At 41.5% G+C, this 14,528-nt stretch overlaps 1 protein-coding gene across 1 annotated transcript in view; it reads right to left on the bottom strand.

Moving 5' to 3' along the window:
* Window positions 1–14,121, bottom strand: part of LOC139173949 (uncharacterized) — a 39,599-nt gene extending 25,478 nt beyond the window's left edge. The window contains exons 1-2 of the mRNA XM_070763924.1: window positions 13,793–14,121; window positions 7,068–7,418 (exon numbers count right to left, since the gene is read on the bottom strand). Coding sequence (XP_070620025.1) covers window positions 7,068–7,418; window positions 13,793–13,940 — 499 coding nt within the window. The 5' untranslated portion in view covers window positions 13,941–14,121. The remainder of the gene's footprint in view (window positions 1–7,067; window positions 7,419–13,792) is intronic.
* Between the last annotated feature and the right edge of the window lie 407 nt (window positions 14,122–14,528).

Genomic DNA, 14,528 nt, shown 5'->3' with positions numbered 1-14,528 from the left:
TCTTAATCAGAGGGGAGTTGGGGAGCCCTTACAGAGTAGTGCTGAGGATTTTAACATGTTTTTCACTGATAAAACCGCTCAGATCCGGGCGGACCTTGACTCCAATTGGAAAACAGAGTCGGCTGACAACGAGTCAGTTGAGATGACTGGGGCCCGTACTTGTCCATCTGTCTGGGAAGAGTTTGATCTGGTGACACCTGATGAAGTGGACAAGGCCATTGGAACTGTGAGTTCCGCCACCTGTTTACTGGATCCGTGTCCCTCCTGGCTTGTTTCGGCCAGCAGGGAGGTGACACGGAGCTGGGTCCAGGAGATTATCAACGCTTCCTTGGGGAGGGGATCCTTTCCATCATCCTATAAAGAGGCGCTCGTGCGCCCCCTCCTCAAGAAGCCTTCCCTGGACCCAGCCGTACTTAATAACTACCGGCCAGTCTCCAACCTTCCCTTTATTTATTTATTTATTTATTTATTTATTTATTTATTTATTACTTAGATTTGTATGTCGCCCCTCTCCGAAGACTCGGGGCGGCTCACAACATGGGGAAGGTTGTCAAGAAGGTGGTGGCACTCCAGCTCCAGCGATCCTTGGAAGAAGCCGATTATCTAGGTCCCCAGCAGTTGGGTTTCAGGCCCGGTTACAGCACGGAAACTGCTTTGGTCGCATTGATGGATGATCTCTGGCGGGCCCGGGACGGGTTTATCCTCTATCCTGGTGCTTCCTGACCTCTCAGCGGCTTTCGATACCATCGACCATGGTATCCTTCTGCACTGGCTGGAGGGGTTGGGGGTGGGAGGCACTGTTCTTCAGTGGTTCTCCTCCTACCTCTCCGGTCGGTCGCAGTCGGTGTTAGTGGGGGGTCAGAGGTCGACTCCGAGGTCTCTCCCTTGTGGGGTGCCTCAGGGGTCAGTCCTCTCCCCCCTGCTATTTAATATCTATATGAAACCGCTGAGTGAGATCATCCAAGGGCATGGGGTGAGGTATCATCAGTACGCTGATGATACCCAGCTCTACATCTCCACCCCATGTCCAGTCAATGAAGCTGTGGAAGTGATGTGCCGGTGTCTGGAGGCTGTTGGGGCCTGGATGGGTGTCAACAGACTCAAACTCAACCCGGATAAGACGGAGTGGCTGTGGGTTTTGCCTCCCAAGGACAACTCCATCTGTCCTTCCATTACCCTGGGGGGGGGGAATTATTGACCCCCTCGGAGAAGGTCCGCAACTTGGGCGTCCTCCTCGATCCACAGCTCACACTAGAGAACCATCTTTCAGCTGTGGCGAGGGGGGCATTTGCCCAGGTTCGCCTGGTGCACCAGTTGCGACCCTATCTGGACAGGGACTCACTGCTCACAGTCACTCATGCCCTCATCACCTCAAGGTTCGACTACTGTAATGCTCTCTACATGGGGCTACCTTTGAAAAGTGTTCGGAAACTTCAGATCGTGCAAAATGCAGCTGCGAGAGCAGTCATGGGCCTACCTAGGTATGCCCATTTTTCACCAACACTCCGCAGTCTGCATTGGTTGCCAATCAACTTCCGGTCACAATTCAAAGTGTTGGTTATGACCTTTAAAGCCCTTCATGGCACTGGACCAGAATATCTCCGAGACCACCTGCTGCCGCACGAATCCCAGCGACCGATTAGGTCCCACAGAGTGGGCCTTCTCCGTGTCCCGTCAATTAAACAATGTCGGTTGGCGGGCCCCAGGGGAAGAGCCTTCGCTATGGCGGCCCCGGCCCTCTGGAACCAACTCCCCCCGGAGATTAGAACTGCACCTACTCTCCTTGCCTTTTGTAAGCTCCTTAAGACCCACCTGTGTCGTCAGGCATGGGGGAACTGAGACATCTCCCCCGGGCATATACAATTTACGAATGGTATGTGTGTATGTATGTGTGTTTAGAAAATGGGGTTTTTTAAATGTTTTTAGTAGAAATTTAGATTTGTTGTAAACTGTTTTTTCACTTTGTTGTGAGCCGCCCCGAGTCTGCGGAGAGGGGCGGCATACAAATCTAAATTAACATAAACATAAACATAAACTTTTCGCAGTGGATGCGTTCCGAGATCGCCCGCGAAAGTCGAATTTCCGCGAAGTAGAGATGCGGAAGTAAATACACTATTTTTGGCTATGAACAGCATCACAAACATTCACTTAATACTTTAAACCCCTAAATTGCAATTTTCCATTGTGTTAGCAACCATTTAGATTATTACTCACCATGTTTATTTATTAAAGTTTATTTTAAAAAAGATTTATTAAAAGCAGACGAAAGTTTGGCGATGACATATGACAAAAACGTGGGAAAAAACGTGGCATAGGGAAAAAAACCTGTGAAGTATTTTTTAATTAATATTTTTGAAAAGGCTCTGAAGAGCCTCCTCTCACCTTATTCATATGAAGATTAAAGACAGAGGAAGGGAAGAAATTCAGAATCTGCAACATCCTGTTAAAAGTAGCTTTGGGCCTCAAAGTGTCAATTTCTAAGTCTAGTCTAATTTATACAACTGACAAACAACCACATGACAACAGAGCAGAAGAAATGTCTATATGATTCATCATCATCTCTAGGCTCCTTCCTATACAAATTTAACTTTAAAATGTAACAATAAATAAATTACAAAGCCACAATGAAGCAGAATCACAAGCAACATTTGTATGCAAAATCTTTCTCTCTTTTTAATATGTTAATTCCACATTCCTCCAGCTTTTACTCAGGAGAAGTAGGTCCCTAATGTTATGTTACTTCAGCCTGTTTTGCAATTTCATTGTTACACCATTCAAACCCCACCAAATATTTTTAATTGTATTGTGTTTCATGTGCCATTATATCTAACTCCCTGAGTCTACGGAGAGGGATGGCATACAAATCTAATTAATTAATAAATAACTCTTCAGGTACAAAATAGCAGAACAGTGACAGACAAGACCAAGCAGGGCCCAATTAGGATGGAAGAAGACATGCCTAGATTACCTTGAAACAGCTAATAAATACCTTTTCGATTCTTGCTGATCACCCAACCTTGCCAACAAGACAGCACGTAACAAAGCCTCATTATGACTTGTACATACCTTCAGCTTGAAGAAAATTTATTTTTAAATACTGTACCTGTAAGGCTAAGAATAACCTACATGTGTCTCATTCTTTGGGTAAAGGCAATAGCATGGAGGTATGACATAGAAAATATATCTGTTTAATTTAACGTTGGCATTGCCTGACTGCAACTAATTAGTTGCTCTAATAACAAGTGTTACCAAGTCATCTTTATATTGTGGTTTAATAAAATGAGGAAAGTGAACAAGAAGAACCGTTGAACTTACCTGAACGGTCTTCTCGATGCACTGCAAGGAGAGTCCAACGTGGGTTATTCTTCAGCCTTATTGGCAGGGACTGAGTTAAAAATTAGCATATATAAAATTACGTCCCGCCCACTAGCTGCCCTTCCAGGCCAGTCAATAAAAAACGAAGGAATAGTGTAAAACCAGCCAAACTTTATTAACAGTAAAACCAACTGAATAATGTACACTCTAACCAGAACCTGCGCCCCTGGGCCAAATTAGGCCGGGAGGGTTTGGACTCTCCTTGTAGTGCATCGAGAAGACCGTTCAGGTAAGTTCAATGGTTCTTCTCTACTGCACTGCTTCGGAGAGTCCAATGTAGGATATACCCAAGCCAGTGAATTAGGGCGGGACAGGCTGGACCAAGGGCGCCAAACCACACACCCCTTGCAACACTCTACGTCCAAATTCAGCTTCAGCTGAGACAAAGGAGTCCAAACGATAATGTCATATAAACGTTGTGGGCGCTGACCAGGTCACAGCACTACAAATGTCCTCAATTGGAATCTGAGTAGTCCAAGCAGTGGAAGTAGCTGCGCTTCTAGTAGAGTGAGCCGTGACCCCAGTTGGCAAGGGGGTTCCACTCACTCTATAGGCCTCCATAATACAAGATCGTATCCATCTGCTAATAGCTCTTGCAGAAACCTTTGCACCCATGGAAGATGGGAGAAATGAGACAAATAAGGTCTCAGATCTCCTGAATGTCTTAGTGCGATTAACGTTTGTTTGTTTGTTTGTTTATTTGATTTGTATGATGCCCCTCTCCATAGACTCGAGGCGGCTCACAACAGCAATAGAACAATTCATAACAAATCTAATAATTTAAACCATTTTAAAAAACCCATTATTAATCAAACATACATACAAACATACCATACATAAATTGTATAGGCCCGGGGGAGATATCTCAATTCCCCCATGCCTGGCGGCAAAGGTGGATTTTAAGGAGTTTACGGAAGGCAAGGAGGGTGGGGGAAGTTCTAATCTCCGGGGGGAACTGGTTCCAGAGAGTCAGGGCCACCACAGAGAAGGCTCTTCCCCTGGGACCCACCAAATGACATTGTTTAGTCGATGGGACCTGGAGAAGGCCAACTCTGTGGGACCTAATTGGTCGCTGGGATTCGTGCAGCAGAAAGCGGTCCCGGAGATATTCTGGTCCGATGCCATGAAGGGCTTTATAGGTCATAACCAACACTTTGAACTGTGACCGGAAATTGATCAGCAACCAATGCAGACTGCGGAGTGTTGGTGTAACATGGGCATACCTAGGGAAGCCCATGATTGCTGTCGCAGATGCATTCTGCATGATCTGAAGTTTCCGAACACTTTTCAAAAGTAGCCCCATGTAAGGAGTGTTACAGTAGTCAAATCTCGAGGTGACGAGGGCATGTGTGACTGTGAGCAGTGAGTCCCGGTCAAGATAGGGCCGCAACTGGAGCACCAGGCGAACTGGGCAAACGTCCCCCTCGCCACAGCTGAAAGATGGTTCTCTAATGTGAGCTGTGGATCAAAGAGGAAGCCCAAGTTGCGGTCCCTCTCTGAGGGGGTCAATAATCCCCCCCAGGGTTATAGATGGACAGATGGGATTGTCCTTGGAGGGCAGAACCCACATCCACTCCGTCTTATCCAGGTTGAGTTTGAGTCTGTTGGCACTCATCCAAACCCCAACAGCCTCCACTTCCACTGCTTCGTTGAGTGGACATGGGGTGGAGATGTATAGCTGGGTATCATCTGCATATTGATGATACCTCAGCCCATGCCCTTGGATGATCTCACCCAGCGGTTTCATGTAGATATTGAATAGCAGGGGGGAGAGGACTGACCCCTGAGGCACCCCACAAGGGAGTAACCTTGAGGTCAACCTCTGAACCCCCACTAACACTGACTGCGACCGACCGGAGATGTAGGAGGAGAACCACTGAAGAACAGTGCCTCCCACTCCCAACCCCTCCAGCCGGCGCAGAAGGATATCATGGTCGATGGTATCAAAAGCCCGAGAGGTCAAGAAGCACCAGGACAGAGGATAAACCCCTGTCCCAGGCCCACCAGAGATCATCCATCAACGCAACCAAAGCAGTTTCAATGTTGTAGCCGGACCTGAATCCTGACTGTTGGCTTCTTCCAAGGTCCGTTGGAGTTGGAGCACCACCACCTTCTCAACAACCTTCCCCATAAAGGGAAGGTTGGAGACTGGCCGATAGTTATTAAGAATGGCTGGGTCCAGGCAAGGCTTCTTGAGGAGGGGGCGCACAAGTGTCTCCTTGTAGGGATCCAGGAAGGATCCCCTCCGCAAAGAAGCATTGACAATCTCCTGGACACAGCTCAGTGTCACCCCCCTGCTGGCAGAAACCAGCCAGGAGGGACACGGATCTAGTAAACAGGTGGCGGAACTCACAGCTCCAATGGCCTTGTCACTTCATCAGGTATCACATATATCTCCAAAGCTCTCTGAACATCTACCATGTGTCCTTTTATCTCTAGTGGTTGAGTACCTTGTGTACAGAAATCTGGGAGAACAATGTCCTGAGACCTGTGAAATGTGGTGTTAACCTTAGGTAAGAAACAAGGGTCCAACCTCAGTATTACCCTGTTTATACAAGTCTGGACTGACTGACAATGCCGCCAACTCCGAGACCCTGCGAGCCGAAGTAATGGCCACTAGAAAAACAACCTTAAATGATAAGATTCTCATAGAAACTTCCACTAAAGGCTCAAATGGAGGTTCTGTCATTGCCTGTAGAACCAAGGGGAGATCCCAGGATGGAAAACGATGAACAGCAGGTGGAGACAAATTTGCTATGCCTCGGAGAAAGTCCCTCGCCCATGGGTGACGCGAAATGGAACACATGGGGTCAGGCTGCAGAACCGTGGCTATGGCCACCACCTGCCTGTGCAAGGTATTTGGCGCCAACCCCTTGTCCAGACCGTTCTGTAGAAATTCTAGGACATGGATGACCGAGGATGATTGTGGTTGTAATCCCTGTTTAATGCAAAGATATCCAGTTGGTTTTACTGTTAATAAAGTTTGGCTGTTTTTACACTGTTCCTTCGTTTTTTATTGACTGGCCTGGAAGGGCAGCTAGTGGGCGGGACATAATTTTATATATGTTAATTTTTAACTCAGTCCCTGCCAATAAGGCTAAATAATAACCCACGTTGGACTGTCCGAAGCAGTGCAGTGGAGAATGGACAGTTTTGACACTTGGCAATTGCCGGGAGAAATCCACAGTATTTTCTTGGCAAGTTTTCATTGCCTCCTTCCTAGGGCCGAGAGTGACTGGTCTATCTGACTTTGTGCCTAAAGCAGGACTACAAATTACAGTCTCCTGGTTTCTAATCTGATGCTTTAACCATTACACCACAGGGATTCTTGAGAATATAAAATGAAGAAATGGGGGAGGGACTTTTTTCTACCTCCCTCTTTTCAGGGTTTCCCTTTCTTACAGGGATCTAGTTGGAGGGGGCCTTCTTCATAAGTTATTTTTTTATTTTATTTATTTTGTCAAGTACATATTTGTAATATACATAGATATAACATTGTTTATATATACAAGATGGGTACTGATAAGAGGGAACAATTGGACAGGGACGGTAGGCATGCTGGTTCACTTATGCACGCCCCATTTTGAATGCAATCTTATGCAACTGGCATTCAGCTTAATCTTAAATACAGTTTAAGAATTCCAAAAGAACAAGTTTGTTCCTTGGAAAGGTATACCACAAATGTCACTTACCAACGAGATCTAAAATGGTGGCTCCTTCAACTCTAACAGAAGTACCAATCACAACAAATATATATCTGCCCTCTTCATTAAGCTGTATTTGTGGAAGTAAAAGGGAGACATTTCCATTTTTTAATTGAGTTGTATCCATTCTTGAACCACCTCTATTTGAAGAATGTTCTCCAGCAACAACTGTATAAAGTTTTTCTTTTTTATTCCCGTCAGGTGTCTCCAAATACCAGATGAAAATTGTTTTTTTGATATCCAGTTCTGCAGGATGGTAGTCAGAAATTTGACACGGAAGTGTCACAGTTGTACCCATGATTGCTGTCTTCCGAGCTGGCATGCTTACTTTCAAGGCTTCTTCGCAAAAAAATGAAAAAAATTGGATTGCAGAATTATTATGATTAATTGTATCTTATCACCACCCTCACCACCCCCAGTTCTCACATTTCATAGGAAGTATTGCGAAAGAGCAGTGGTGGAAGGGCAAGAGGCAGAGAACAATGAGAGATCATAAAGATGAAGCGGAAAATTGACTCCTTTTGGAGTAAGCCACAATTTGGGAAGGAGTTGCACAATGCAGTTACACAGTCACAATTGTGAATATATAATTAGAAGCAAATTACTACAATGGCTAGTTGTTTTTCCCTAGGTAATTACAGTTCATCTGTGGTCCAGCTAGAATGTTTCAGTAAGGAGTCAATTGTCATCAATGCAGTATGACAATAAAAAACACACAAAAAACTCTAATCTGGAGCACCCAGTTCTGGCTTAATCGAATGTATGAACCCAGCCCCTGTGAAGAATCAGAGGGCAAGATGGAGCAATTTACTAAATTTAAACCAATAATCAGCAGTTTGTAACATTTCATTTGCAGTCTGTAAATCTTATAATGCTCATTACACTAATTCTTCCCCTATATAGTATCCCTTGTCTGCTGGTGGGTCCACAGGGGAGAGCCTTCTCTGTGGTTGCCCCGACTCTCTGGAATCAGCTATCTCCTGAGATCTGCACAGCCCCCCACCTTCTTGGCTTCTGGAAAATCATAAAGACCTGGCTTTTCTTCTTTCTCTCCACCCCCCTACCCCCCGATATTTAAACTTCTATTTTTAATTCGTATGTTAATTTATCCATTTCAGTGCACACCATTATATTTTCGATTACCTCTTCTTCTTTCAGTATATCATCATTTTTCCATGCTTCTGCGAAAGTTAACCTCACGGCTGTAGTTATATGCAATAATTGACTTTTTTCTAGCTTCTCCTATGCTATTCCCAATAGAAAAGGTTCTGTTTTTTTCTATGTTCTTGTCTAGCATCTCTTCTAACCACATATTAATTCTTTCCAGTATAATTTAACTTTTTCACAGCCCCACCTTATATGATAATACGAGCCCCGTTCTTTCTTGCATTTACAACATTTTGTTGTATATTTTTTATCAGTTTTTGCCAATTGGACGGGTGCCACCTAAAACACATCTTGTACCTGTTCTCCTGGTAGGATGTCGCTAGGGTTCATTTTTTATTTCCGTCCCAGATTTGCTGCCATTCATTTAGATTAATATTATACCCAAGAAGAAAAGAACTACTTGAAAGGATGTAGACAAACTGTAAATGAATTGTTAATATTAGCTACACAAGAATGAATAGGTATTAATGAATATCATGAGAAATATAAACTGACCTGTCACATAACATCCACTGTTTTTAAATGTTTTTTTGTTTGTTATACGTATTTATAAATAAAAATTTTCTATTAAAAAAAAAAGACCTCGCTTTTCTGACAGGCCTGGGGCCATTGAAGGGGGGAATGACTAGCAGGTTGGGCCATGGATGTATGGATGGCTGCAATTATTTTACATTTAAATGTTTTTATACTGACTCATGTTTGTTGTGAGCCCCTTGAGTCACTAGGGAGTTGGGCAACATATATATGTTAATTCTCTGCCTTACAAGGCCAAGGTTGCAAGTTCAAGCCCCAGTGAGGGTATGGCTAGCTGATGAGGCCAAAATAAGGCCAAAATAGATCTATCCTAGTCTCCCTTAATATTCAAATTCAGCAAAAACATGTGACACACACACATGTGTGTGTGTGTTATATATATAATATATATGTGTAAAATTATATATATATATGGCTCTACACTAGATCCTTCAACATCTTGAATCTCCAATGACCTACGCTAGGGTTCTCTTTGTGGACTTCAGTTCAGCATTCAATACCATCGTACCGGACATTCTCTTAACCAAACTAAATCAGCTAGCGGTACCTGAACACACTTGTAAGTGGATCACAAGCTTCCTAACAGACAGGAAGCAGCAGATGAAGCTAGGAAAAATCACATCAGATACATGTACAATTAGCACAGGTGTCCCCCAAGGCTGTGTACTCTCACCACTTCTCTTCTCTCTATACACTAATGACTGCATCTCAAACAATCCATCTGCTAAACTGCTGAAGTTTGCAGATGATATAACAATGATTGGACTCATTTGAGACAATGATGAATCCGCATACAGACGGGAAGTTGAACAACTATCCTTGTGGTGTGACCAGAACAATCTAGAACTGAACACACTCAAAACCGTAGAAATGGTGGTAGACTTTAGGAGAAACCCTTCCACCTCTCACAATACTAGACAACACAGTATCAACAGTAGAGACCTTCAAATTTATAGGTTCTATCATATCTCAAGACCTAAAATGGTCACCTAACATCAAAAACATCATCAAAAAAGCACAACAAAGAATGTTCTTTCTGCGCCAGCTCAGGAAGCTCAAACTGCCCAAGGAGCTGCTGATACAGTTCTACAGAGGAATCATTGAGTCTGTCATCTGCACCTCTATAACTGTCTGGTTTGGTGCTGCAACCCAACAGGACCGACACAGACTTCAGAGGACAATCAGAACTGCAGAAAAAGCAATTGCTGCCAACTTGCCTTCCATTGAGGACCTGTATACTGCAAGCGTCAAAAAGAGGGTGGGGAAAATATCTACTGACCCCTCACATCCTGGACACAAACTGTTTCAATTCCTACCCTCAAAATGTCGCTACAGAGCACTGCACACCAAGACAAGTAGACACAAACAGTCTTTTTCCGAATGCCATCACTCTACTAAACAAATAATTCCCTCAACACTGTCAGACTTTCTACTAAATCTCCACTTCTATTCTATTAGTTTTTCTCATCATTCCTATCACCCACTTCCTCCCATGTTGACTGTATGACTGTAACTTGTTGCTTATATCCTAAGATTTTTATTAATATTGCTTCTTCATTGCTTATTTGACCCCTATGACAATCATTAAGTGTTGTACCACATGATTCTTGACAAATGTATATTTTATTTTATGTACGCTGATAAAGTTAATCATGAATACCTATTTCAACTATGTAAAGATTTAAATATGGGAAATAAATTTTGTAAAGTTATAGAAACAATATATAAGGATAATGTAGCTCAAATTAGAGTAAATGGCAATAGAACAGAAATGATTAAAATTCAAAATGGAACTAAACAGGGATGCCCATTATCCCCAATGCTATTTGCATTAGCAATTGAGACCTTAGCAAATAAAATTAGAAATGATAAGGAATGGAGAGGCTATCAAATATGGGAACTTGAATTGAAATTAAAGTTATTTGCAGATGATGCTATAGTAATGTCTGAAACCCCAATTGAAATGATGAAAAAAATAATGATATTACTTCAAGAATTTAAAGATCAATCTGGGCTTAAGGTTAATATAGAAAAGTCAGAGATAATATGCTTAAATACTGGCCCCAAAGAGCAAATTGAAATTCAAAAATTTCAGGATTGAAACTAGGTTGTAAAAAAATGAAATATTTGGGAATTTGGTTATTTAAAAATCCATCCAAAATAACAACGGCCAATTATAACTTAATATGGAAAAAAATCCAGAAGCAGATCAAAAATTGGAAGGGAAAAAATTTAGGAAGAATGGCTAAGATAAGGGCCCTTAAGATGATGATAATACCAAAGATGATGTATTTGTTTCAAATTTTACCGGGCAGTTTTCCTGAGGCAAAATTAAGAGAATGGGATAATAGACTAAACTTTTGGATTGAAGGAGAGAAAAAATCTAGAATAAGGAAGCATTGGCAGTATGCACAAGAAAAAGAAGGAGGTTGGGGAAGCCCATCTCTAGTAATATATAGAAATGCATTTCAAATTGAAAGGTTAATCGAGCTACAGCTATGGGGGGAAAAGAAATGGGTAGAATTAGAAAGAGAAATTAATAATATAAATAATAAAGAATTATTATTTAAAAATTGGAATAGAATTGAAATCAGTACCCTAAGTGATTCTTTTAAAGCATGTTTAGAAATATGGCTTAAATGGCAGAGGACAAGTGGAATAAAGTTATCCAAGCTATCAACGTTGCATGCACTGAATATAGGGGATGAGGCTAATTTAATTAGAATCATTAAAATATTAAATAGTAAAGGGGTAATGAGAATGGAACAGCTATATGAGAAAGATGGAAGAGTTAGTAGAACTAGATTGGAATGGCTGATCGGTAAACAGCAATGGTTGCAGATTAATGCAATATGTACATGTTTAAATAAAAGTGAGAATAAAGAAGCCTTCTTACGAGAAGAAAATAACTTGGAAAAAATAATAAGGGTAAAGATAAATGAAAGTAAAGGACAACCCAGTAACATATATAGAATGCTATTGCAGAGGCAAGAAGAGGTAGTTAAAAGTCTAACAAGATGTTGGCAGGATGACTTACAAATAGACGAAAGAGAAATGGAAGAAATAATAGTAAACATATATAAGATTAAAAACACGAGAGTTAAAGAGATGAGAAGAAAAATCTTACATAAGTGGTATTATACACCTGCACAACTTGCATACTACCAGGGGAAAGAGAAAGGTAAATGCTGGCATGGATGCCAGAAAAAAGGAATCTTTATGCACATGATCTGGGAATGTATAGAAATACAGAAATTCTGGAAGGTAGTCCAGAATGAAATTAATAAAATGTTAAATATTAATTGGATAATTACAAAAGAAACAGCAATCTTAATTAAATATAGGGAACTAGGAGAATCTAAAGAAATTAAAACTGTAGCATTGGAAAGTGCTCAAGCGGTGATAGTATTAGGATGGAAAGACTCTACAAAATGGACACTACAGAATTGGTATTGGTACATGGTGGATTACATACACTTTGAAATTATGGAAATAAGATTAAATAATTTTGATGAGAATAAACTAGAGAAGCTGATGGTGCGATGGAACAAGGTAAAAGATTATATGTTAAGTAGAATCTGTGATGTAAATACGAAAAATAAACTACAATCACTCTTTTAGTAAAAAAAAAGCGTTCAAGATAGATCAATAGATAGACAAATAATTTAAAAGTCTTTGAATCCTTCTATAGGGGTGGTGGGGGTGATGGGGGGCGTGTGTTGTTTGGTGATGGGCACATGCACTGTGCACTGTTATACGTTTGTTTTTTGTAAACTTATAAAATCAATAAAATTTATTTTTTAAAAAAAAACTTATATCCTAAGATTTTTATTAATATTGCTTCTTCATTGCTTATTTGACCCCTATGACAATCATTAAGTGTTGTACCACATGATTCTTGACAAATGTATATTTTATTTTATGTACGCTGAGAGCATCTGCACCAAGACAAATTCCTTGTGTGTCCAATCACACTCGGCCAATAAAAATTCTATTCTATTCTATATAATTTCTATATATAAATTATATATATAATTATATATATAAAGTTATATTTCTATAACTTCTATATATTATTTATTTATTTATTTATTTATTCATTTATTTGTTGAGTTGAGCTGAGCTGAGCTGAGTTGAAAGGGACCTTGAAGGTCATCAAGTCCAACCCCCTGCTTAAGCAGGAAATCCTACAGCACCCCAGCCAAACAACAGTCCAATCTCCTCTTGAAAATGTCCAAAGTTGGGGAGTTTAAATTTCTCTATAAAATTTTCTATAATTAATGAATGAATGTGGCTTTTTGTCAGTACTAAAGGAAAGATCAATATAATGCTTGCATTTTGAAGCTGGGTTTTGTTAAATGATGAATTTATTAGATTAGAATTATATTTAGATGAACATAACCACTGAGATTGTAAATCGCGGTTTACTGTTCAGGGTTATCGGTAGACCAGGCTATTGTTAGTCTAAACAAGGAATTAATGCAGTATAAATAACAGCTGAATAATATATTTACCTAGTTTACCTAGTAAGAGCGCTCGTTCCTGTGAGGAACGACTTAAGGAGTTTACCTTTGCTCTGGGCGAGAAACGCCGTTTGCAAAACGCGTCAGCGCTATATAAAGGGTCCTAGTTGGAAAATTTCTCCCCTCCAGAAACCGATCGATCTATGACCTAAAGTTGTGTCCACCTGCCTTGGGAGGTCGGCCCCGTTCCTCCTCAAAGAGCCCCCAGATCCTCTGTACCCCGACGCCTCAGTAATTCTCACGCCAGACATCTTTCTATCGCATTTGCCCTTGAGGCGCCATCGCCTCGTCCGTCACTCAAAACAGTAGCGAGAAGATAGCAAAGCATTTTCGCCCTCCTCGCTCTGCCACTTGCGACCCGGCCACCTTCAATGTATAGCAGGCGTATTATACTATATGATATGTGTGTGTGTGGTGTGTGAATATAATATATAACAAGCTATATAACAGGCGCGGGGCTGCTTTTGAGCTCGGTTTTTGCTTCCTTACCTGCCGGCCCAGGAGCGGAGATGAGACACGCCCAGAGGATAAAGAAAAAATGTCTTCGAAGGGAGCTCAATTCCTGGAAATTTATGAGGAGACATCGAGGCAGTTTTCTCAGCGGGAGATCAGAGTTAGTCGCCATTCTGATTTCCATAGTTTTCAGATAATGGCGCTCAAAAGAGTAAGCAGAACCGACCGTACCCAGCTTTTTATATCTCTTGCTTGAACGACTAAACTTCCATTTTCACTTCTGATCTTCCAATGATTTTCAGTTGCGGAAAAACTGGGTAAGAAAATAATTAACTTGTGCCGTCTGAACTTCACACCCTGAAGGCAGCAAACCCAGGCACCTGCTTAGTAAAGGAGGACCAATCAGTAAAAACAAGTAATCAGTGTTAACAGATTGCCTTCAGAAATTGTGGGTGCTCCATTATTGCAGATTTGTAAGGAGAGATTAAACAGTCATTTGTCCAGAACGTATAGGACAGTGATGGCAACCTTTTTTTTGGCACCAAGTGTCGAAAAGGGAGCACACATTACATGGATGTGCAGGTAACCAATGCCGAAAAGGGAACATGCGTATAGGCTTTGTATGTGCTCATTTGGGCTGCAATCAGGGGTGAATTATTGCCCGGATGGGGAGGAACGCAGTGAGATAGTGAAAATGGAGCTCCACCCCAGAATTTGCATTGAAAGAAGTTGAAAGAAAATGCAGGACATCCTGCATAAGTCATGCCCACAG

Source organism: Erythrolamprus reginae, chromosome 1 (genome assembly GCF_031021105.1).
Source record: "Erythrolamprus reginae isolate rEryReg1 chromosome 1, rEryReg1.hap1, whole genome shotgun sequence".
Taxonomy (NCBI): domain Eukaryota; kingdom Metazoa; phylum Chordata; class Lepidosauria; order Squamata; family Dipsadidae; genus Erythrolamprus; species Erythrolamprus reginae.
Note: the sequence above shows the minus strand (reverse complement) of the source record. Positions and strands in the feature narration are given on the sequence as shown.